Below are 24,873 nucleotides of genomic sequence, written 5' to 3'. Positions count from 1 at the left end.
TTTCAGTGAGTGTATCGGTACTTTTTGGGTCCGAGTTTTCGATATAAAACTTGGTGAAATGATTTCATTGAGTGTATTAGTACTTTTTGGAGAAAAGAAATCAGCACATTTTAACGATAAATCGGTAATACTGATAACCGTGATAATTTCTGGTCACCATAATCGTGATGTGAACATTTTCATAGCGTCTCATCTCGACAGCGCGTTTGTTCACCTCATGAGTAATCCACGCTTGCTTTCTGTTTCAGAGTCTCGGGGAATAAGGCGGTGAAAGCGGAAAACACAAAGACGACACAGGATGAGAGAGAGAGGCCCCGGCAGAGGAGGAAAATAGAGAGAGAGGGGGAACCAGGAAAAAGAAGGCGGGCGGAGAGGAGGGCCAAGGAGAACCTCTGGGTTAATTACATCAAAAGACTTGTCGGGAGGAAAAGGCAATGAAGGGCCATGAGAAGATGAGGCCCATAAAGAAGCAGGGCCGGCGCTCTCCCCCCTCCACCCGGGCCAAAGGGGGGAAGCGCCGCGGAGTGGGGGACATCCCGGAAGCAGGGGAGAAGAGAGACTCAGACGAGCATAGAGACAGAAGCAGATCCCCCAAAAACCAAACTCCTTCCTCCTCCTCCTCCTCTTCTTCTTCTTCTACTTCTTCTTCGTCACACTCAGAGTCCTCGCAGGAGGAGCCAATCAGAACGCGGCCCACTTCAGACGGGGAGGGGCTTCACAGAGACAGCCAAAGGCTCTCCGAGACGACGGCAGCGGTCGCCATGGATTCTGGGAAATTGGCGACATCCACGGACGAGAGGGTGGGCAGGACAGCTGTGGGCGGCGACAGCGGTGGCGGTAGCAGCAGTAACAGTAACAGTAGTACGCCGAGCAATAACAACAGCCCAAACCCCGCCTCCAGCCGAAAGACGGCCACCTTCAAGGCACGCGTGCCCAAAAAGAAGTACACCTCTGAACACTGCTCGTCTACTGCTGCTGGTGGCCATAGCAACCCCGCCTCCAGCGCCCCCACCCCGCCTCCTCTGCCTCTCGGGGGTCCCAGCATCGTTAGCCCGGGATCGACGGCGACAGGAAGTGACGTTGGCGCCTCGCACCCAGAGAACAACAGCCAGAGTCGGAGGCTGATGGAGGACTTTCACAGCAGGAGCACCGGCACGGCGGCGCCACCGGGGGGCGAGGGGGGGGTGAGAGAGGCAGAGCACGTCTCGCCCAGCCCCCTGCCCCGCTGCTCCTCCACGGACACGGCCAGCGAGCATTCGGCCGAGCTGGAGGTGGTCGGAGATACGCACGCCGCGCACGCCCAGGCGTCCATGCACGCGCCCTCCAGTCTCCCCGACGCGCTGGCCGACGCCCTGGCCAAGGGGCTGAAGAACCAGCGCGTGCTTGCCCGCCTGGTCAGGAGGAGGAGTGACGAGGAGGCGGGAGGAGGAGAGAGGCGGGACGGCGGGGGCAGCATGGATTCTGTGTTCCGGGCCGGGGTGGTGCGTAAGGTCAGCGGCGAGTACGGAAGCCTGGAGGTGCAGCTGAACGGCGAGAAGACGCTGTGCCGTTATCCGTACAGACACGTGGCCCCCCCGGGCGTGGTGGACATCATCGTAGACGCCTCGCCGCCCGGCGGCCAGCCCGTCCCGATCGGCACCCGCGTCTGCGTGCCGTTTGGCAACGAGGAGGGCGCCGAGGGACAGCGGCAGTGGTACAGAGAGGGCGTGGTGACCGAGGTGGACACGCACCCAGCGGTGGCCAACCCCTACCGTGTCCTGCTGTCACAGGATATGGCGCCCGGGGCCGAGGAGGGCGGAGGCAGGGGGGACACCCAGGCCGTGTGGGTGTCCCGACAGACCCTCCGCCTGGTGGTGCCACCCTGGGACTTGGACCTGCCCTCCGGAGGGGGGAGAGAGGGGGGAGAAGGGATCAGGGAACAGGACAGGGAGCGGGAAGACAGGGAGGAGATGGAGGTGGAGCAGGAGCTGTGTCGTCTGAGCCGGGGCATGACGCCCGGCGTGGGGGTGGTTTTGGGGCGGGGACTGCCCTACCCGGGCATGCCCCCCGCCTCCTCCACATCAGTCTCCAGCATCAGCTCTCCAGTCACCCCGGCCTCAGTCCTCACCCTGGTTCCCAGTCGCGACTGGGAGATGGAGAATGATAGGGAGAGGGAGCTCCAGAGACAACAGGAGAGAGAACGAGAGAGGGAGAATATTCAGCAGCAGCAGCAGCAGCAGCACCACCCATACATGCCACTCACCCCCGAGGAAGACATGGAGGTGTCCCACTTCAACATGGTCCCTATGGGGCCGATCATACCAGGGGCCAAACCCATGGGGCTCCCGCCACACCGCCACATCCTCTCCAAGCCCCCGCCCGGCTACCTCAGCTCCCACCTGTCCGTGGTGCGGGGCATCGGGATCCCCCCTCCCCACCTGGCCTTGAACCCACACCCCCCTCCTTCACCAGTCCTGCTCAACCTGGACCCAGCGGTGGTCGCAGCGGCCAGTGCCGCCGTTCTCTCTGTCCCCCAGCTTCCCCCTCTCCCTCCCATCTCCTCCTCCACGCCGTCCTCCTCCAGAGCAGACAAGGCCTCAGGAGGAGCTTCTTCTGGGGGAGGAGGAGGCGGCGGCGGCGGGGGCTCCAGTTCCGGTTCCGGTTCCTCGTCCCGTTCCCGCACCCCGCTGACAGCCGCCCAGCAGAAGTACAAGAAGGGGGACGTGGTGTGCACGCCCACAGGCATCCGCAAGAAGTTCAACGGGAAGCAGTGGAGGAGGCTGTGCTCCAGGGAGGGCTGCTCCAAGGAGTCCCAGCGCCGGGGATACTGCTCCAGACACCTCTCCATGAGGACCAAGGAGATGGAGGCCAGCGGAGGGGGCCGGGAGCGAGGAGGAGCCAGCAGCACAGGGACCCTGACCCCCTCTGACCTCCAGCTGGGCGGGGGCAGAGCCAGCTCAGAGTTCGACTGGGATGAGACGTCGCGCGACAGCAGCGAGGCCAGCAGCCGAGGAGACTCCCGTCCCCGCCTGGTCCTCCCCTCCCTCCTCCCCCAGGACCTGTCCCGCTTTGACTTTGACGAGTGTGAGGCGGCGACCATGCTGGTGTCCCTGGGAAGCTCCCGCTCCGGCACGCCCTCCTTCTCCCCCATCTCCAACCAGTCGCCCTTCTCGCCCACCCCGTCGCCCTCGCCCTCCCCTCTCTTCGGCTTCCGCCCCGCCACCTTCAGCCCCATCACCGCCCCTCCTTTGCTCACCCCGCGCCGCCACCGCCAGCTCAGCGGCACCAAGCTGGGCACGCCGGGCGCCGAGCGAGACCGCCACCTGTCGGGCATCGTCCCCACGTTCCAGACCAACCTCACCTTCACGGTGCCCATGAGCCCCAGCAAGAGGAAGCTAGACGCCCATCCGCCCCCTCCACTTCCTGTCCTCCAGGACTACCAAGTCAAGCCGGAGCAGCAGCAGCTGTTAGGGCTCGGAGGGATGGTGGGGGACCCCGTTCTGGGTCTCAGCCCGGCCGCCTTCAGAGTCCTCTCCCCCCAGAGCCAGCCCACCACCCCCCTCCTCCCTCTCCTTCCCCCGGCCCCGTAGCGCCACCAGCAGGCCCCCGTCCTCCGCCGCCTCCACCCCTCCACCCATGCTGGTCTCCCCCACCCCGCCCTCCCCCCTGCCTCAGGAACCCTCCTCGCGCCGCATCGTGCCGCTCCGCGACTCGCCGGTCATCGTCCGCAACCCTGACGTCCCGCTGGCCAAGTTCTCCGACGGCCCGCTGGGGAGGAGAGAGAGGAGCAGGTCCAGAGAGCACAGTCAGCCACCTCACCTGGCCCCGCCAGGCCTGCAGGCCCCTGTCCCCATCAACGGGGCCGCCACCAACGGAGCAGTCCTACTCCGCAACCCCACGTCTACACTGGTCCTGGTCACCTCCAGCTCAGTAAGTCACTGTTTTCACACATGTGCCAGTTACATGTTCTCACGCTATAGGAGCATTTAGGCCTTTGAGACCTGTTGAAGATACCATGAAACGACTTCCTTACTTCCTTGCCCTGATGCATTTCCCATTGAAACAGGGTTTTGGCACATAACACAGTGAGGGATCATTCAAAAGTCTAAAGTCAGTCAGGGAGATGAAGGTAGTTCTATTTGATGGGAGGGGCGGAGAGGGGGAGGGGCCGGATTGTTCAAAAATCTGCAATCGTTTTATTGGTTGTTGTTGTTTTTATCTTCCAGGAAATAAAAGTAATGGCTGTTCACTTCATGGAGACTTTAAAGCTCCTTTGTATAATTTCAGTTACACATAAGAACATTAAGCAATCTTGTTTGTTTACATTTCTAAAAAAAAATTTTTTGTCTGACAAAAGCCATGTACTATCGGTCATAGATCTGGCAAAAGAATTGTCTATTTATATCGATTCAGAATGTTGAATGGATATTATGACCTGTGACGAGCTACATGTACAATGTTGGCCACGATAGAGAAAATCTATGCTAAAAGTATTGGTATGAATCAGTTTGATAAATATACATTTACATTTCACTTTGTGAACATCATGTCAACCTTTAACCTGACTACCTCCCTCTCTCCTCCCAGTCTCTGACCCCGGCCACAGCCGGGCACGCTGCCCTCTCCAGCCCCACCACCCCCGGCCTGGTGTCCAGCTCCACAGGCTCCATCCTGTCGTCCTCCGGCTCTGGAGGCAGGGAGAGGGAGAGGAAGCCCGGGGGGCACCAGGACGCCTCTGGAGGGCCGCTGCCGCAGCCGGTAGCCTGCCACCCCTCGCCCACCGCCCTGCTGCCGCTCATACTGCCGGCCGAGTCACCACACCCTGCCCCGCGCAAGGACATCATCATGGGACGCCCAGGGACCGGTAAGGAGGGAGGGACTGGGAAGACGGGATGGGACAGGGACCGGTAAGGAGGGAGGGACTGGGAAGACAGGATGGGAGATCACCAGGGCGTCGCGGCCTCGACCCCCACACTCCTTACATCCAGATTCTGATCCACCCTACTGTAGAGTAGATATACTGTACATGTATATATATATATATACTGTATATATATATATATATATATATATATTTATAAAATGGCTCTCTCAAATCAAGCAATCTGATCGGTTCACAGCCATTGTATAATTCCAGTAACCGAGTTCAATAACCCATGGCCATGGGTTATTGGTTGCCATGGCAACTCTCTTACTAAGAGAGTAATAATAAGGCTTACCTCAAATGACAACGTAGAAAAAAAAAATGGCGGAGACAGCTGTCAGATCCTTGTGAATCGATCTTCGCTTATAACTTTACTAATACTTCGCAGAAAATGATGTTTTGTACAAGAATAGATGCGGGCTAATGTCTTCTTTGCAAAAGAAAGGCTGTTAACCCCGCATTTAACCCCGCATTTAACCCCGTAACGTTAGTTGGTGTCGGGCTTTTCTCAGCAAGCGCTGAGAATGCAATGCCTGCCTGTCGGGGTTTCCAGAAAGCTCTCAGCTACTCAGCAAGCGCCAGGATTGGCCAATGTCAACTTCAGTCTCCAGAACGATCCAATCAAATCACCCGCATGTTCTTGCGGTCCCGCCTTACAGTAGTGTTTCAACTGACTCTATCAGAATGACATGCCAGTCGGAGTCAGACTTATAGTATTATTATTATTATTATATTATCATACTTGGAAACCGTTTTATAAAAGCAATATAGCACTCGAGCTGCGTGTGTTGTGGAATATATCCCCCTGCTCAGCAGTTATCCCACTCGGCCTGCGGCCTCGTGGGATAACAGCTGATCAGGGGGATATATTCTTCACAACACACTGGCTCTCATGCTATATTGCTTAATTATAAAACGGCTCTCTCAAATCAAGCAATCTGATTGGTTCACAGCCATTGCATAATTCCAGTAACCGAGTTCAATAACCCATGGCCATGTTATCCCACTCGGCCTGCGGCCTCGTGGGATAACAGCTTATCAGCGGGATATATTCTCCACAACACACTTGCTCTCATGCTATATTGCTTAAATATATGTCTCCATAAATGAGAGCAGCAGAAGGTGATTTGAGGCAGGATAAAAGGGGGCGATGTTGCTCTTGTCAGCCCAAATGTAATGCTGCATCCACTTTATAACTGTGGATTCACACAAAAGAATGTGAAAACATTTGATCAGCTTTGAAATAGGCTGCAGAGAGGCGCGGGTTCAAGACATGTTCCATGTCACTAAAAGAGTTCAGGAAGCGAGGCAAGTGAGTGAAAATACAGGAATGCAATAAATAGCAAAGAGCTCTTTCTAAATTCCAAATCTCCTGGATGAATGAATGGATGGCATGTCCTTGACTTGGTTCATATGACTTGAGATTGAAATGCTGTTCTCTGAGGCATGACGATGTGGGAGCTTTTAAAATAACACCAGTCTCTCAGGCAGCCACCCAGTCTCTGCTTCCCATTGTGTGTAATTTGTGACTCAGTGTGTGTGTGGTGTGAGCGTTAATGAATGTGCTTGTGTGTGTGTGTGTGTGTGTGTGTGTGTGTGTGTGTGTGTGTGTGTGTGTGAAGGGGGGGGGGGGCGGGCACCCATGTCATGTGTGTGTGTGTGTGTGTGTGTAGGCGTGTGTATGTGTGCGTGTGTGAGCGAAAGATAAGGCGTGTTTCACTGAAACTTTAAAAGGCGAGAATATTGACATGTCTAGACATGTCACACACACACACACACGCACACACACGCACACGCACACACACACACACACACACACACTCATCTCTATGTAGCAGACAATCAGCAACCTCAGACAGGGCACCAAGGGCAAGACTGCCGTGATGTGAATCTGTTTCATCCCTCTCAGCAGAAAAAGGAGTCATGGTATTGCCAGCGTGTTGTCATGGATACGCTGTTTCCGTCGGGACTCGGTAGGGTTAGCACCATAGTTAGCACAGTGAAGCGTCGCCAAGGCCTGAGCTGATTACCAGAGCGTGTTTCTCACATCGCTCCTTAGCAGCGCTGCTAACACTGTACAGCCACCTGCCTCTGTGCTAACACTGTACAGCAGCCACCTGCCTCTGTGCTAACACTGTACAGCCACCTGCCTCTGTGCTAACACTGTACAGCCACCTGCCTCTGTGGCTAACACTGTACAGCTACCTGCCTCTGTGCTAACACTGTATAGCCACCTGCCTCTGTGCTAACACTGTACAGCCACCTGCCTCTGTGCTAACACTGTACAGCCACCTGCCTCTGTGCTAACACTGTACAGCCACCTGCCTCTGTGCTAACACTGTACAGCCACCTGCCTCTGTGCTAACACTGTACAGCCACCTGCCTCTGTACCTGCCTCTGTGCTAACACTGTACAGCCACCTGCCTCTGTGCTAACACTGTACAGCCACCTGCCTCTGTAACTAACACTGTACAGCCACCTGCGTCTGTGCTAACACTGTACAGCCACCTGCCTCTGTGGCTAACACTGTAGTGTACAGCCACCTGCCTCTGTGCTAACACTGTACAGCAGCTACCTGCCTCTGTGCTAACACTGTAGTGTACAGCCACCTGCCTCTGTGCTAACACTGTATAGCCACCTGCCTCTGTGCTAACACTGTACAGCCACCTGCGTCTGTGCTAACACTGTACAGCCACCTGCCTCTGTGCTAACACTGTATAGCCACCTGCCTCTGTGCTAACACTGTACAGCCACCTGCGTCTGTGCTAACACTGTACAGCCACCTGCGTCTGTGCTAACACTGTACAGCCACCTGCGTCTGTGCTAACACTGTACAGCCACCTGCCTCTGTGCTAACGCTGTACAGCCACCTGCCTCTGTGCTAACACTGTACAGCCACCTACAGCCACCTGCCTCTGTGCTAACACTGTACAGCCACCTGCCTCTGTGCTAACACTGTACAGCCACCTGCCTCTGTGGCTAACACTGTACAGCCACCTGCCTCTGTGGCTAACACTGTACAGCCACCTGCCTCTGTGCTAACACTGTACAGCCACCTGCCTCTGTGCTAACACTGTACAGCCACCTGCCTCTGTGCTAACACTGTACAGCCACCTGCCTCTGTGGCTAACACTGTAGTGTACAGCCACCTGCCTCTGTGCTAACACTGTACAGCCACCTGCCTCTGTGGCTAACACTGTAGTGTACAGCCACCTGCCTCTGTGCTAACACTGTACAGCCACCTGCCTCTGTGGCTAACACTGTAGTGTACAGCCACCTGCCTCTGTGGCGTAACGTTTCCTCCCCCGTACATGTTTTAAAACAGCTAAAGCCATGGAGAGCCCAGAGGCAAACACAGGCATCTCACTCACCATTGACAACACAGCCATCACCCCCTCCCCCCCCCCCCCCCCCCCCCCCCCCCCCCCCCCCCCCCCGGCTCACAACCTTGCCTTCCTCCTGGACTCCACCTTCTCATTTGATCCCCATGTCAGCTCCATCATCAACACCTCATACTTCCATCTCCATCTCCGCAACATCGCCGAAATCAAAATCGATACACCCTGCAACTTTTCCACCTTCCTCAAGCGTGAACACGTTTCTGTGATATTTGTGAGGATCTGTGATGTGTTTTTGCAGCGTTTCCACTCAGGTTTCTTATGCGCAAATTGAAAATTTGCATAAAAACAGGTGGATGGAAAACGCAACTAATGAGATGAACGTCAATGTGAGGCCTTGGCCTTACAAAGCATTAAATATACAGTAATTACAGGTCTCAGGGTTAGCGAGGTCCTGATGCCATGTGCTTATTCACGCGTATAGGCTACGTGCACAAGCACTTCATCTGCTGCACATATTTGGGCTCAATTGACCATCAGGCTTTAGAAGGTAATGCAGCAGCTTACACATGTGCAGGAGGGAGAGCTTAGCTATACCATTTAAAGACACAGCCTCCCAGGACGTCCACCCAGGGAAGCTGAAATGACTATTCACACTATTAGACACACACGAACGAACCCAATGCTACACACACGTTCATTCAATAATGAACGTCAAAGATGTGTGTTTCCAATAGTATCAAAACTACCGTAAATTCCGGACTATAAGCGGGTGTTTTAATGGTATTTTTTTTTTTTTTTTTTTTTTTTTTGTGTTTTAATGTTTAATTACCATATGTAAGGGTTCATGCACAGAGGGGATTGTAGAGGAAGCTCCCATTTATTAACATTTCAACAAAACAACATAACACAACACCACCTGTGTTGTTTTTTACAGTGCACACAGTGTCATACAGTGTCATACAGTGTGGTGAAAAGAGGGCAAGAGAGGAAATTAAAACTTATTATAGTTATATAGGATTTATAGTTAGAAAGAGTGCTAAAAAAGAGATTTTTTTTTTTTTTTTTTTTTTTTTTTTTTAATCCATAGATAAGCCGCACCGTTATATAAGCCGCAGGGGCCAAAAAAGGCCAAAAAACGGGAAAAAAGGTGCGGCTTATAGTCCGGAATTTACGGTACACCAATTTATTGAATGTTCACTCTAAGAATTCGAAATAAAAGAAACAGAACAACACAACACAACACAACACAACACAACACAACACAACACAACACAACACAACACAACACAACTACTGTTTCCTACTACAGACGCATAGCCTAAGCCAATATGAACACACACATACACGCAGACGCAAGTGCACACACACACACACACACACACACACACACACACACACACACACACACACACACAGGAAGAGGATTACAGTCATTCAGTCACGCATGCATATTGTCACTGGTGCCACTCGCCGTTATGGAATGAATGAAAATCTCCTCCTCTTTTGGCACGACATTAACAGTGTAGGCCTACAGCATTGCCAGAACAGGTTGTAGGCCGACAGGGTTTAAACTAAGTATGATCATTCAGAATGAACGTCAACATGTGCAGTTTGCACATGATTGCAACAGCCTAGAGCCTAATCTGTTCCACAACAGTGACACAGCATGGTTTCTATCAGTCAGAGGCAGGAGGCAGCTCACTCAGCTCATCTAGCAAGAGCCTAGTTAGTACATGAAGATCCACCGACAAATACACTTACAAAACAGTGACATGACAGCAAAGACACTGATGACACCTCCTGCAGTTACTATGGCTACAGATGCTTTCATCATGGACACTGCTCTCTCTCTCTCTCTCTCTCTCTCTCTCTCTCTCTCTCTCTCTCTCTCTCAAGACAAGGACAAGAAAACTGAAATCTTCCGGATTATCCCTTTAAGCTGTGGACCAGTGATGTTATTTTGTGCATGAATGACATCACTGGTCCACAGCTTAACTCAAATCAACTCTCAATAAGTGTCAAACTAAGTGAATGCCTGCAAAACTTCGGATGTACTGTACTACTGATGTTGTAATGATACAAAGCTGTTCCTTTAAGCATCGCACACCCTATTTTAGGAGGCTTTTTCACCATACGTTCCCTGTGTTAATCCATGCTGCTGTCACAGTGTTAATTGGCGTGTGAATTGTTTGGGCAGCGTGAGACGTGAGTTGGCAACCCTGATTAGAATCCAATGCCGGTTTAATTAAGTTTAATTCCAGTGCAACTGTGAGATTAGACAGTTATATCGACCCATACAGAGTTTTGACTGCAAGACAAACCACATAATAATAAGAATGAGTTTCCAAAAGTAAAGAGATGAGAATGGGAATAGTAGTGACGATTTTATTTTTTTATTGTGCATGCGTGCTGGGAATTCCAGCTGGGAATGGCATCACACCCACGGTGACCACGTTCAGTAAAACAGTGGGAAAAACCCGCAAGATTTAGCTGTAGCCAGGCTAGCCATTGTTAGCAATAACAGATGATAGCAACACATTATGCGGTATATCACACATATAAACATCGTAGCAACATGTCCACAGATAGAAGTTGGATAGTACTGTGTGTGCACGACTGATTTAATGAGACACATAAGACATAAGTGCTAATAAACAGTGTATTACTACAGCTTTCACTGCTGTTGATGTGGCAGCTGCCATCTTGGATTTTGAGGTCAGGGTTGGTGAACTTCCCCCCAACTTTCTAAATGGAAATCCCAGTTCAGCTGACGTCACAGGGTGCCGTCCCATCTGTGTACTGGGAAATTACGACTTCCCAGTGCAAATGCAATGCGGAATAAGTTCACACACAAGTTGGAACAAGGGTTTATACAATATGAATGTGCCAAACGTGGACCTCATCATTTCCCTAACTACAGTATTTAAATGTTCATTGTCCTTTTTCTTGCATTACTCATTTATAGTTCTACAACTGTCATTATTAGTTATGTTCAGTTGCAGCGTTTCTTTATTTGTTATCGTCGTGAACCCAATTCTCGGTATCAGTAAAGTGTCTCTCAAGTCTGCCCCCTGCAGATACCCTGCTTATTGATCAATAATACGCCTCACAGTATATTCAGAACCTTTTCAAATCAGTTTCTGTTTCTGAGAGATATGTTAGCATTTCTTATGTATATATGCTTCTTCTTGGGTGTCATTGCTGAAATAACAAAGATGATATATGACATTAGATGATATGGGCAGCAGCAGGGTGGTGTAGTGAGTCGGGAGACCATCCATCAATCCCCCAAATTGGCAAGCGTCCGCCTCGATATCCATTTTAAATAAGCCGCAGCCGCTAAATGGTGAGCTATAAATACACCGTTTGAATTCTTTATATGAAGATTATTTATGGGAAAGGGAAACTGGCCGTCGCTATGTCGCACTGCTGCAGCACAGAGTTCATCGTCTACACTCCATTCAAGTAGGATGAACTGCTGCTGATAAAAGCATAGCATCCAGTGCTTCCCAAAGTGGGGGCCAACAATAGGGGCCCTTTAGGGGTCCACAGGACATTCAGGAATAGTTATATTTCATTCACTGTTAGCAAAACAAGAGAACGCACACAAATGACTGGTTTCACCGTCCACGCTGATAACCCCCCTTTTGTACAGTGTAAACAGGTCTGTAATGATCGTACTGTAGCAAACCACACACCTTCTCAGATGAGAAGGCTACATAGTCATACATACTCCAGGGGTTCCCAAACGTTTCCGTCCAAGTACCACTATGTACCAAACCAAATTTCCAAGAGATCACTTCCACTGCGTATACCCCCCCCCCCCCCCACTCCATAAAGTAAAATTTGCTGATTTAACCATCCAATAGCAGCAGAAAGGCTAAATGACAATATAAGGCTATTAGCTGGTTCAAAACGGACACACACACACACACACACACACACACACACACACACACACACACACACATGTAAAAACGTGTCTGTAAAAAAAATAAAGGCACAGCTTGGGAACCAATGGTCTACTCTATATCTATTTTGGCATCTGTGTCATCATGAAATGTTTGGGAACTCCTGGACTACTTTATTGAGAAATGCCACCACACCCACAGGCACTAGTGTATTTATTTAATAATGAGTCATTTAAACTGTCTGCAGTTCATATGACTTCCTCGTCATTCCTCGTCATATAACACAGTCATTTCTGTAGTAGCAGTAGTAGTGGTAGTAGTGGTGGTATGTAGTAGTAGTAGTAGTAGTAGTAGTAGTGGTGGTGGTGGTAGTAAAGTAGTACTGGAAGTGGCAGTTATAAAAGTATAGTAATAGTATTCTGTATACTAATTGAGATTGTAATCTGTAGTCTAATTGGCTCGTTAGCATTGTTATCATTTCTCATTTTGAACCGAGGGGCGTGGTTACTGGTTAGTTATCTTCAGGTCACATTCGGACTGTCACAGTATCTCTTTAAGAGGCAGAGACACAGTTCAGAGTCCGCAGCTCGGCAGCAGTGTGGCCGTCTAGACGGTCCGAGGCCTGGAGTCTGAAATAACAGGTTCCCTCATCACATCATCACATGACCCTTCAACTTACACTATCCTGCGTGTGTGTGTGTGTGTGTGTGTGTGTGTGTGTGTGTGTGTGTGTGTGTGTGTGTGTGAGAGAGAGAGAGAGAGAGAGAGAGAGAGAGAGGGGGCAAAATAACAGACTCTCCATTCATGGTCTGTGGTCTGTGGCAGTTTCTTTGACTGTAGTTTTTGGCTGGACCGCAACAGCGGGGACAGCGCCCTATAAGCGCAAATGTCGCTGACTGAGTGTTGAAGTAACACCATTGTTGGGCGGGCCGGAACACGGTCCAGGAGTGTTTCTGGGCCTGCAAACCCAGATGAAAAACGTTGAATTATGTCCCAACGTTTGGTGTTACAGTTATGGTTAGGGTTCTGACCATGGGAAGGGAATCCCAAAGCATTTGGCAATAAATTTGTACAGCTGATGGAGGTTTTCTCTACAAGCTTGACGCATAAACATACATTACATACATACATATATGTATGTACATATACATACCGGTATGTATGTATGTATGCATATATGCATATATACAAATACATTACATTTTACCGTTGTCTTTGTTTCTCTCTCTCTTCCTCCCTCCCTCTCTCTGCATCTCTCCCTCCCTCTCTCTGTCTCTCTCCCTCTCCCCGACTTCCCACAGTTTGGACCAACGTGGAGCCCCGTTCGGTGCCAGTGTTCCCTTGGCATTCATTGGTCCCTTTCCTGGAGCCCAGCCAACCAGGAGCACCCGCCCAGCCTTCTGATGGCCAACAGCTTGTCAATCAGAACAAAGGTAGCTCTTCACCCCGCCCCTTTTCTCCGGGCATACCATGATGGCGTTTTCTCCCTTGGTGTTTCCCAAGTAACGACCAAAGTGTCTGCCTAAACAGAAAAATATCAATGATCGTCAGAGAAACTAAGTGTTTCCGAAAACGGAGAAAACAGTTTGTGTAGATTTAGTCACTATAGTAACAAACCTCAAATGTTCATTTCCTGGTTGTATGAGGTGTTAGTAAGTAATCACACTGTTTGCTAGCATAGCACCAGCACTGCCATGGTTAGTGGATCCATTCCTGAGGCTGACGATGAAAGGTATGTTTGCATAAAGCTGTGCATAATGTCCCTTACCTCCTCAGAGCCACGTTGTGGTGTGGCCCTGGTGAGTGACGGGCGGACCGGCCCACCAGACGTGGAGCGGGGATCCCCGTCACGCCCTCCGCCAACCAATGACAATCCGCCTACAGAGAGGGGCGGGGCCGACAGCGAGACAGAGAGCGATACAGATGACCCGTAAGTCTTTTCTTTCTTATCATCCGGGGCGCTTGATGTTCTGATGATTTTGTGAGATGGTTTTACTTTGAGCCCTGTCTGCAGCACGCCACATTTAATTAACAGCACAATAAAGGTGACAATTCAAATGAACAGAGTAGAATAGAGCAGTGATGTAATCGCTGATGCTTTTTTTTTCATAATGCAAGTGCAGTCATTTATTCATTTTCTATTATTCATGTATTAACTCACTGACTTCTTAAAGTGGGTCAATGCACTGTGAACACCTTCACTCACGTCTTGCAGGTTGAGTTGTAAAATAGGAAGGTTCCTAGTAGAGGACGGGTCAAATGCAGAGGATGAATTTCCCCATGGGGATAAATAAAGGATAACTTAACTTAACTTAAAATTGGTTTATTGCACAGGATAGTGTGAGTAATACAGGCGTGAATTTATCTATCTATCTATCTATCTATCTATCTATCTATCTATCTATCTATCTATCTATCTATCTATCTATCTATCTATCTATCTATCTATCTATCATCTTTTTTTATTCAGTTCTTTTGGATTTTTCTCTTATTTTCTCACCAAATCTGACAATCTGGGGAGAGCCGTAGACGAGCAGATACATGTGCAGCCACTTCTTTTCATCTGACATCTGAGGAGTTTCACTTGCAGGACGTAGCAGGTGGGAGGATTACGCTATTCCCCCCAGTTACCTTCCCCCCAAACATGCGCTCCGACCGACCAGAGGAGGAGGCACTAGTTCAGCGACCAGGACACATACCCCCCACTGGCTTCCCACCCGCAGACACGGCCAATTGTGTCTGTAGGAACTTCTGACCAAGCCAGAAGTACCGCTGCTGGGAATTGAACCTGGGTCTCCGTGGTGATAGGCGATAGACATTATCTATCTATCTATCTATCTATCTATCTATCTATCTATCTATCTATCTATCTATCTATCTATCTATCTAAATGGCCTAATGGTAAATGGTAAATGGCCTGCATTTATATAGCGCTTTTATCCAAAGCGCTTTACAATCAGTAGGTAGTCTACATTCACCCATTCATACACCGATGGCGGCAGGCTGCCACACAGGGTGCCTACACACCATCGGGAGCAATTTGGGGTTCAGTATCTTGCCCAAGGACACTTCGACATGCAGACTGGAGGAGGCGGGAATCGAACCACCAACCTCTTTGATCCAAAGCGATTAGTGGACAACCCGCTCTACCTCCTGAGCTACAGCCGCCCCTATCTATCTATCTATCTATCTATCTATCTATCTATCTATCTATCTATCTATCTATCTATCTATCTATCTATCTATCTATCTATCTATCTATCTCAGTAATTAATAAATATTAATAATAATAATAACAACACATGGGACTTGTATAGCGCTTTTCAGGGACTCAAATACACTTCACACTGTACAGTATGCTAACACTAAGGCGATGATGATGATAGTGCAACAGACAATGGGTAAACATGACACAGACACACAGGGATAGTGGGGGTATTGAAAGTTGCTGCTGAGAAACTCCCTACTTTGCAAAGTCAATGTTTGCAGCGCCGGCACTCCACTGTGTTCACACACAGTTTGCCCTGGAGAGAAAGCCTGTGGTCAAAACATCTGCTCTGTTTACTGTCTCCATGTAAATACTGTACGCTGGCTGAGCTGAAGGAGAACATGAAGAGGTCCTTTCCAAAAGAATATGTATCCGTTTTGGAAAAGAAATATCGTTCGCTGTCAGGAAGTGTAATCATTTTGTCAATCAAGTTGCTTTCTCCCCACGTTTGTTTTGGTTTCACTTTTTTGAATTGTGAATGGCTCATTTTGGAGCAAAACTCTTCGTAGTTTTCCTTATAACTCTGTGTCTGACTCAGTTGAGAGCAGGTCATATTTCCTGGCCTAGTTTGAATCGCTGCTTTGAGGATTCTCAATGATGCTACACGGAGTGAAAACAGGTGCGCTGACGTCAGCAAAAACCAACAGAAACGGGCAAAAACAAAACGAAAATGGATCAGTTGTGTTGATGCATATCTGATGAGAGAGGTGGAGAGCCTGCACTCCTTCTACTGCTGTCTGGCTGCTGAGTCTCCTCTCTGTGTCTGGCTGCTGAGCCTCCTCTCTGTGTCTGGCTGCTGAGCCTCCTCTCTGTGTCTGGCTGCTGAGCCTCCTCTCTGTGTCTGGCTGCTGAGCCTCCTCTGTGTGTCTGGCTGCTGAGCCTCCTCTCTGCTGTCTGGCTGCTGCTCTTTGAGAGTGACTCAGATGCACCGTGGCGTCTGGCTGCTAGTAAGCTTTGAAATGTTCTCAGGGTCACTGTGCTCACAAAGGCTGCCGCCACCGCAACAAACACTTCAGCAAAACTGGAGGGAGAGAGACACACACACACACACACACGCACGCACGCACGCACGCACGCACACACACACACACACACACACACACACACACACACACACACGTTACAAGTACACAGTGTATGTATTATTGATGTTGTTTGTAAGGGCTATTCATTATGTATTTTAACATTCTGTCAAATATACATCATTCATTCATTCATTCATTCATTCAAGACCCAACATGAGTGGTTTAAGATGCCTGGTCAGATCATCAAATGACCAGAGAACTTTAAAGTGGCTGCAGCAGCCCAACATTTAGGGAGGAGGGACTTTTGACTGCAAAGATACTATATCTTGTTATAAAAGTTAAGTTAAGTTATCCTTTATTTATCCCCTTGGGGAAATTCATCCTCTGCATTTGACCCATCCTCTACTAGGAACCTTCCTAGAACTAGGAGCAGTGGGCAGCCACAGTGCAGCGCCCGGGAGCAAGTGGGCAATGTTTGTTCTCTGATGGTTTCAATTTTTGTCCCACTGATGATGCAAAATCATCTTATGACATCACTGATGATGTCATAGGCACTGATGTAAACTTAAGGGGCACACACACACCCGCGCGCGCGCCAGCCAATAGAGCAGGCCATTAACCATTTTCTTGCAAAAATATTTTTTTTAATATTTTTTTTAATATTTTTTTTAACACATTGACTGCCAGCCCTTTTTTCAATGCTGTAGGTAGGTTCTGCCAGGTTTTTTTTTTAGGATTCTGGCTCATTTTACAAGAGCCGAGGATTCTTTTCTGCTAAGATTTTGTGAACACACAATATCTCAAAACAACTAATAGAATGTGTGCTTTCTCTGTCTAAAAGAGTTAGTTTGTAGAGTTAGTAGTTATGTAAGCATTAGCAGTTGAATACAGCATGGTTTCAGCGTCAGAAAAAATATTCAGAGATAAACGGCTTTTTGTGAAATTCGATAGAACAGTCACTTTAACCATTCATTTTTGGCATCAGTAAGACCTAAACAATAGTTTTGAACAGTAATTTCCTCCATAACAGCAGGAAACTCCCCTCTGCTTCCAACTCCTCCCTCCGTGGGCGTTCCTCTTGGCTGCAGCCAGCGGCCGTGTCACAAGCTTGTCACCAGTCTCACTGCTTTGCTGTCTGAGCGGCCGCTCTTTGAGGAAGTCTGGTTGGACTCGCTCGCTTCTTGGAGTTTTGGTTGAGAGCTTTGATCAAGCTTTTGCGATTCTGGTCATATTTATGCTGCGTGTTTCAAAGTGTGTTCCATCCGTGATCTATTATGCAAATTTGCAATCCCGCACTGCCAGCAATCAGCGCGAAAACGAAAGCGTTTTCGCCAATCCATTTTCATGAGAATGGCTTCGTCACACTGCTTTTTGCTTGCCTTCCTCCTTCCTTGTCGCCACTTAGTGGGTCGGTGGAATGGGTTGTACACGTTGTACACGTCCAATACTTATATAAGAGATGTAAAAGGGTTAGATGCACATCCCACCGTCAAAAATTTTTTTTTTATTTTTTTTGTCGTATTAATACGTCAATGGCAGTGAACCGCTGGATTTTTTTTGACGTATTAATACGTCAGTGGCAGTGAACGTGTTAATATTTTTTTAAATATTTTTTTAAATATTTTTTTAAATATTTTTTTAAATATTTTTGGCAAAGAGGGGATGCACCTTTTCCCCATTATAAAGCAGACTCGTTTTGTAGTCTTGTGGTAGCTGAGTGGTTCTTGTTGTGTTTGCATCACAACCGTAGTGAGCAGCATGAACTGAGGCCCTGCGAGTTAGAGTGACTGTAACCAGTGTCCTGTAACCAGAAGATCGCAGGTTTGAGCCCTGCCTCGGCCAGTGTGTCCATCCTGCTCCAGGGGTTTTCCTGAAAGTCCCAGCGAGCGATGACTCTCCCTCGACTTCCTGTCTCTGATGCGGCGCTGGGGTTTCACTTCTTCTTCTCTGTGTGCGTGAATGCAGGTTCTTTCCGGGTCTGGCCAATGATCCTGCGCCCTCTACTGGTCCCATCAAGAGACGAACACAGTCGCTCAGCGCTCTGCCCAAAGACGCAGACAGGAAGGTCAGTCAGTCAGACAGAGGTGTGACCATGTCAACTTTGGCCAAGTCCATTTCCAAGTCTCCAGTCCAAATATAGGACAGCAAGTCAAGTCAGAACAAATCAAGATTCCAGTATCAATTTAATATCTTAAAGAAAACAAAATATCTAGGACTTTCCCATATGGGATAAAAAAAAACGTCCAACTTTAATCATACCAATACTGTAAATTCAAAAATAGAAAATAGATTTTAAATCCAGTCCAGTCGCCTGCTGGATTTTACACAATCAAAAGATCTCAAGTGAAGACTTTAGAAACCTAATTAAGTCACCAGAACCCAAGTCAAATCAGTCTTCAAGTCAAGTCTCAAGTAATTACAATTGTGATGGGAGTCCAAATCATGTGACTTGAGTTCCCACTTCTGGCAAGCAGTCAGTCAGTCAGTCAGTCAGTCAGTCAGTCAGTCAGTTAGAAAGACAAAGACAAGAAGGTTACTGTATTACTTATTTTATTATTATTATTATTATTATTATTATTACTATTATTATTATTATTATTATTATTATTATTATTATTATTATTATTATTATTATTATTATTATTATTATTATTATTATTATTATTATTATTTTAGACTTATTTTATGACTCAACATCCTTACCCCCTTCCTCTCCCCCCCCCCCCCAGAGGGAGAAGGACCACATCCGTCGTCCTATGAACGCCTTCATGATCTTCAGTAAGCGGCACCGGGCCCTGGTGCACCAGCGACACCCCAACCAGGACAACCGCACAGTCAGCAAGATCCTGGGCGAGTGGTGGTACGCCCTGGGCCCCAACGAGAAGCAGCAGTACCACGACCTGGCCTTCCAGGTACACGTGATACTCTCCTCCACACTTACTTTGTACTGTATTGTATTTCTTACTACTTGTATTGCACGGACAGGGGTTAATATCAGGGGTCAGGGGTTAACGTGTTCTAGTTTTGACTTCCACTGTGTAGCCATGAGAGTTTATTAAAATGTTGTTGACATCAGTGATTATTGGGTTTATTTATTTACATTTTGTTGGCATCAGTTGACCTCATATGAACTCAAAAACCTGACACTCGTGCTAAATATCCCTCAGTATCTCGTTCTATGTCTCTCTTTCAACCTCTCACTCTCCCTCGTCTCAAATTCCTCTCTCTCTCTCCTTCTCCCTCTCCCCCTCCCCCCCCTCTAGGTGAAGGAGGCCCACTTCAGAGCCCACCCAGACTGGAAGTGGTGCAACAAGGACCGCAGGAAGTCGCTGTCAGAGGGCCGCGGGGCCCCGAAGGAGCCACGGGAGAGGAGCATGTCTGAGAGCACAGGTGTGTGTGTGTGTGTGTGTGTGTGTGTGTGTGTGTGTGTGCCTGCGACGTGTGCGACCGTTCATTGCTTAGCATTTGCAAGTCATTGTATAACATTCGATTTATAGATAAACATGTATTTGATCCTCATGAGTACTTCAAATCTTTTTTTGTTATGTCATTTTTGTGCTAGAAAAACAATTATCCCATCAAATCATCATACTATCCATTCATAATTTGCATGATGTTTTAGGCATTTACCTGATGATCTGATGCAGAGCGAATTAAGTGGGCAACAGCTTACGTAATAATCCTAAATACTAACAGCTACAAGCTGAACTTCCTTTACTTTATTAACGCCACCAACGACTATTTGGATTTTCTCGATTTTCGGGAACTGTATCTTGAGATATCTACTGAGCCGCTAAAAGCATGAAATATACACTGATATTTTGTCTTTGCTCAGAGCCTCTCTGCTCTCTCCTCCAGAGCCCCAGTCAGCGGCCCAGGTCCTGGAGGGGAAGGTGGGCGGGCCGGTCTGGCCAGGAGGGTCGGAGCGTCGAGGGGGTGTCTACGGCGGGCCACACCCCCGTCCCCGGGCTTTCTCCCAGAGTGCCGTGCACACCCTGGAGCGGCGGGAGAGGGAGAGGGACGTGGATAAGGTATGGCGTGGTTAATCGCTGGCTTAAGGCAGCAAACAGACTCGGGGGACTGAACAATGTGAAGCGTTCCGTTACCGATCGCTAGCTGCCGCAAACTGGCTGCTTATTTAACAGACAAACAGACTTATGAGACTATTTTAATTTCTCAAGTGTTCTCCAGGAGTATGGAGTATTATAACTTTAACTTGACAACATAAACATTCTAAATTGACCCTAGGTTACTTCCTGTTGCAGTGTTTGCTAATACAATAGCTGACAGGAAATAAGCTAGGATCCAAACTGTTTCCATAGCAACACAATTCTGTGAAAACCGTCTATACAGAATGGGAACCTGCTAAACCACTTTTTTCTTTTGAACATTCTGAATTGGTGTCTTTTTCATATACTTATTTGCTAGTACTTGTAATTCTTGTATTTGCTATTACTGTAGTTATTTTTATGTTCTGTAAAGCACTTTTTGAATGCTGCTATGTAAATAAATGTACGTCTCTTTCTTCCTCTAATATCTCGTCTCCATTGTGTCAGGAGGATGGGGTGAGTTTGTTTCGCAGTCGGCCCCCGCCTCTCTCCCTGTCGCAGCGCGGGGTGAGCGAGGATGTGACCAGTGATGAAGAGCGCATGGTCATCTGTGAGGAGGAGGGGGACGATGATGTCATGGGTGAGTCAGCTGAGTGTTTTTAGCTGAACGCAAGTGTTAACCTTGGAGCACATTTACTGTTTTCTGTTAATTCCACGTTTGCTCTGCTCACACTTGTTATATTTCTGTCAGTCTCCTTTTGTACTTACAAACTGTTGCCATACTACTGTATACCTTCAACCTCCTACCCACAATTCACTAGTTGTTATAGTCAAGTGCTCGCTCTGGTTGCTAGTTCTAAGTTGTTGCAGTGATTAAAGGCAACACTAGCCACATGCAACTTCTCCAAATTGCCACATAGGACCCAGAGCAGAGTTGCTGCTGATGCTCAGCTCTCATTGCAAATGAATGGACTTCCAGCAAGTAGCTGTATCGAGTTGATTGCTATATGAAAACATATATACAGTCCCCATTGTGTAAAATGTATCGATCTTTTAAAATGCTAACTATCTGTGTCCCGCCCCCCAGAGGATTCATGTCCCGAAGGCTCCATTGACCTCAAGTGTAAAGAACGAGTGACGGACAGCGATGAGGACGAGTCAGATGGACAGGTAAGTTCACATGATCAGATTCAATCAGAATCCATTTCGTGCATAGACCAGGCCCCGGGCCGCATGGAATTGCAAAAAAAAAAAAGATTACAGTGCACCTTTTTCAATTCAATTCAATTCAAAAAACTTTATTAGTCCCGCAATGGGCAATTTAAGGCATGAATACTGCTAACAAGCTGTACTTTGTACACATCCAAAAACAATAAAAAAACAAGACAATAAATACAATAAATGACACTGATAAAGCAAGATCCCTGATTACAATGTATCCAACACCACAAAGGAATATTGTGAACGCAACATGCAAGATACCCGCTGAATAAGTGTCCAAATGTTCATGTCATTCTGGCCAATACTCCACTTCTGTTATAGCATTTCAGTCTGGAATATGGAATATCTTTCAATAATCTATGATTTATCTGCTAAATTGTCAAATACCGCCGTCTGCTCGCTACCCAGGCACTTATGTATGTACTTAACCTAACTAACTTAACCTAACTAACTATTACATACATATATAATACATGGACGTAGCTACCATCACGTCAGCCATTGGGTTTTGGACTCACGTTTTGAAGCCTCGAGGTTGCCATGTTTACCGTCGCCATCTTGGTTATTTGGAGCCAGAAGTGATGTGAATTTGGACGAGAAGAGCCACAGCGCGACCTGCTATTGGTCCGTGATCAGCGAGATCACTGGACAGGCGACCGCTCAGTCACGCCCCAAAACATAGTCTTCGCAATATCATGCTGTATTGGAGAAGACTTGAAATTGGCGATTGAGTCCATAAACTCATTAGGAAATTGTTCGCTGCTCCACCCCCCCTGCCGATCGGGGGAGAGCCGTAGACTAGCACCATGCTTCCTCCGACACATGCGCAGTTGCCAGCCGTTTCTTTTCACCTGACAGCGGGGAGCTTCACCGGCAGGACGTAGCACGTGGGAGGATCACGCTATTCCCACCAGTTCCCTTCCACCCCGAACAGGCGCCCCGATCGACCAGAGGAGGCGCTAGTGCAGCGACCAGGACACATACCCTTAATCCGCCTTCCCACCCGCAGATACAGCCAATCGTGCCCATTCACTTCCATGTAACCAGACTTCTTTTTGCAGCCAGTGGCATCGCCCCCTGCAGGCCATTCGAAAGAATGCAGGTTTAAGTTACTTCTGTATTGCCTTCACAAACGGAGCTACGAGCTAGCCCCTTGAGATAGTGACTGTCTTCCCTGGGGTTTATTTGGTTTGGCTAAATTAAATCAGGTGAATTTGATTGGGCAAATCCCAAACATGTTGTGCTTCAGATATACTAAATCAATTGAAAGGTTTTGCTCAATGCTCGAGTCAGACCTGCGTGTATCATCTCCTTATCAGTGAATCAAACATTAGGCAGCAGATGTTGTGAGAGGTTGCAGTAATTGACTATGTCAAAGGCAATTTTCTGTACCATGAGTTAGACACAGTAAGTGAATCTGGATGTTCATCAGTAAGGTAAGGTAGAAACAGGTGTAGCTTGGGTTACACTGTAGTGTAGAACCTTTAGGTATTGTAATTTTTTTATCTCTTACCATTGTAATATTGTATGTAAATTGGCACCGTATCACATCAGTGACATTTCCATTTAAGATTATATTTTCTGAATTGCTTGATTCCCACTGAGCTTTAAAACCTCATGATTTTCTGATGAATTTGTATGTTCAGGGAGAAGAACTTTAGATACAGGGTTGCAAACTAGTCACCTTTAGGTGACAGTCACCTATTTGATCCCAAAATAGTGAATGATTTTGAGTGGTTTTGTGTCGGCCCTGATATCTGTCACCTTTTTCACATCCCTGTTTGCATCCCTGTAGATAGTAACTCCTCTTTGATCTCTCTCTCTCTCTCTCTCTCTCTCTCTCTCTCTCTCTCTCTCTCTCTATCTCTCTCTCCCCCCAGCATGGCTTCCAGCCAGTGGCGCGCTCCTCCCTCCCTTCTTCCTCTCCCTCCACGCCTCACTCTGACACTAGAGGGAGTGCAGGAGGAGGAGGAGGAGGAGGAGGAGACGGCTGTGAGAGGAGGAGAAAGAGAGGCATGGAAGGCGGAGAGGAGGGCGCTGAGGGCAGCTCCAAGAGAGGTGAGGCAGTAGCAGGAGGTGGGGGAGGTGGGCAGGTTCTCTCTCTGTCCGTCCCCGCCTCCATGCCCCACGCCCAACCTCCCCTCCTCGCCTTGGCCCAACACGGTGTGACCCAGGTCCTCGGCGCCGTCCGCATGGCCCCCACTGTCGTGACCAACGTGTTGCGACCCATCGCCAGCACGCCCATCCCCATCGCCAGCAAGCCGATGGAAGGCGCTGTCACCCTCAGCCCCCACCCCCAGGACAAGAATGCCGCTCTTCTGATCGGAGGGGCCGGACCTCCGCAGCTGCCAATCACTGCAGGGGGTGGGTACCTGTCGTCGTCGTCGTCGTCCTCTCCCAGTCCGTTCAGTGTAAGCGCCGTGGGCGGCGGCGGATTGGTCACTAGCCTAATCCTGGGAGCGTCCTTCCCAGCCGCCCAGGCGGTGCAGCTCCTGACCCCCCAGCCCCCTGTGCCCAGCACCACCACCCCCCTCCCTCTGCTGCAGCCTCAGCTCCTCCCCGCCACCTCTCTCACGCCTCCCGCTGGCTCCAAGCCGCTAGCGCAGGTCCATTACATCCTGCCCACCGAGAGCCCCTCCTCCCCTCAGCTCACGCACCAGCCGGCCGGCATCCTGTCCCTCCCCTCCGCCCCGCCCACGACTACCTCCCTGGCCAATGGCGTGCACTCAGGGGTGGGAGTCAGATATGCGTCAGTCAGCCCCGGAACCAGAGGTGAGACAGAGAGCAAGGATTGGCCGGCAGAAAAGAGAAAATCAGCGAGTTCTCCTGTCTGTTAAACTCAGGCAGGACCACCTGACTGAGTTTAACAGTCGGGTGGTCCCGTCTGTTAAACTCAGGCTGGACCACCTGACTGAGTTTAACAGTCGGGTGGTCCCGTCTGTTAAACTCAGGCTGGACCACCTGACTGAGTTTAACAGTCGGGTGGTCCCGTCTGTTAAACTCAGGCTGGACCACCTGACTGAGTTTAACAGTCGGGGGGTCCCATCTGTTAAACTCAGGCAGGACCACCTGACTGAGTTTAACAGTCGGGTGGTCCCGTTTCCTTTGGCCACGCCTCCTTTTCCTTATTCCTTGTTAATCATCTCTGAAAGAAA

The 24,873-nt window shown here is 48.8% G+C and overlaps 1 protein-coding gene across 1 annotated transcript in view; it reads left to right on the top strand.

Annotated features, from left to right (window-relative positions):
- The first annotated feature begins 414 nt into the window (after positions 1-414).
- cica (capicua transcriptional repressor a) overlaps positions 415-24,873 on the top strand; it is a 36,913-nt gene continuing 12,454 nt past the window's right edge. The window contains 12 exon segments of the mRNA XM_083646579.1: positions 415-3,536; positions 3,538-3,909; positions 4,567-4,843; positions 13,457-13,588; positions 13,932-14,085; positions 18,414-18,513; positions 19,178-19,360; positions 19,712-19,838; positions 20,307-20,479; positions 21,005-21,137; positions 21,585-21,667; positions 23,599-24,082. Coding sequence (XP_083502705.1) covers positions 435-3,536; positions 3,538-3,909; positions 4,567-4,843; positions 13,457-13,588; positions 13,932-14,085; positions 18,414-18,513; positions 19,178-19,360; positions 19,712-19,838; positions 20,307-20,479; positions 21,005-21,137; positions 21,585-21,667; positions 23,599-24,082 — 5,320 coding nt within the window. The 5' untranslated portion in view covers positions 415-434.

Source organism: Poromitra crassiceps (assembly GCF_964638095.1).
Source record: "Poromitra crassiceps genome assembly, chromosome: 11".
Taxonomy (NCBI): Eukaryota; Metazoa; Chordata; class Actinopteri; order Beryciformes; family Melamphaidae; genus Poromitra; species Poromitra crassiceps.
The sequence above is the reverse complement of the archived record's forward strand: the minus strand, read 5'-3'. Positions and strand labels throughout refer to the sequence as shown.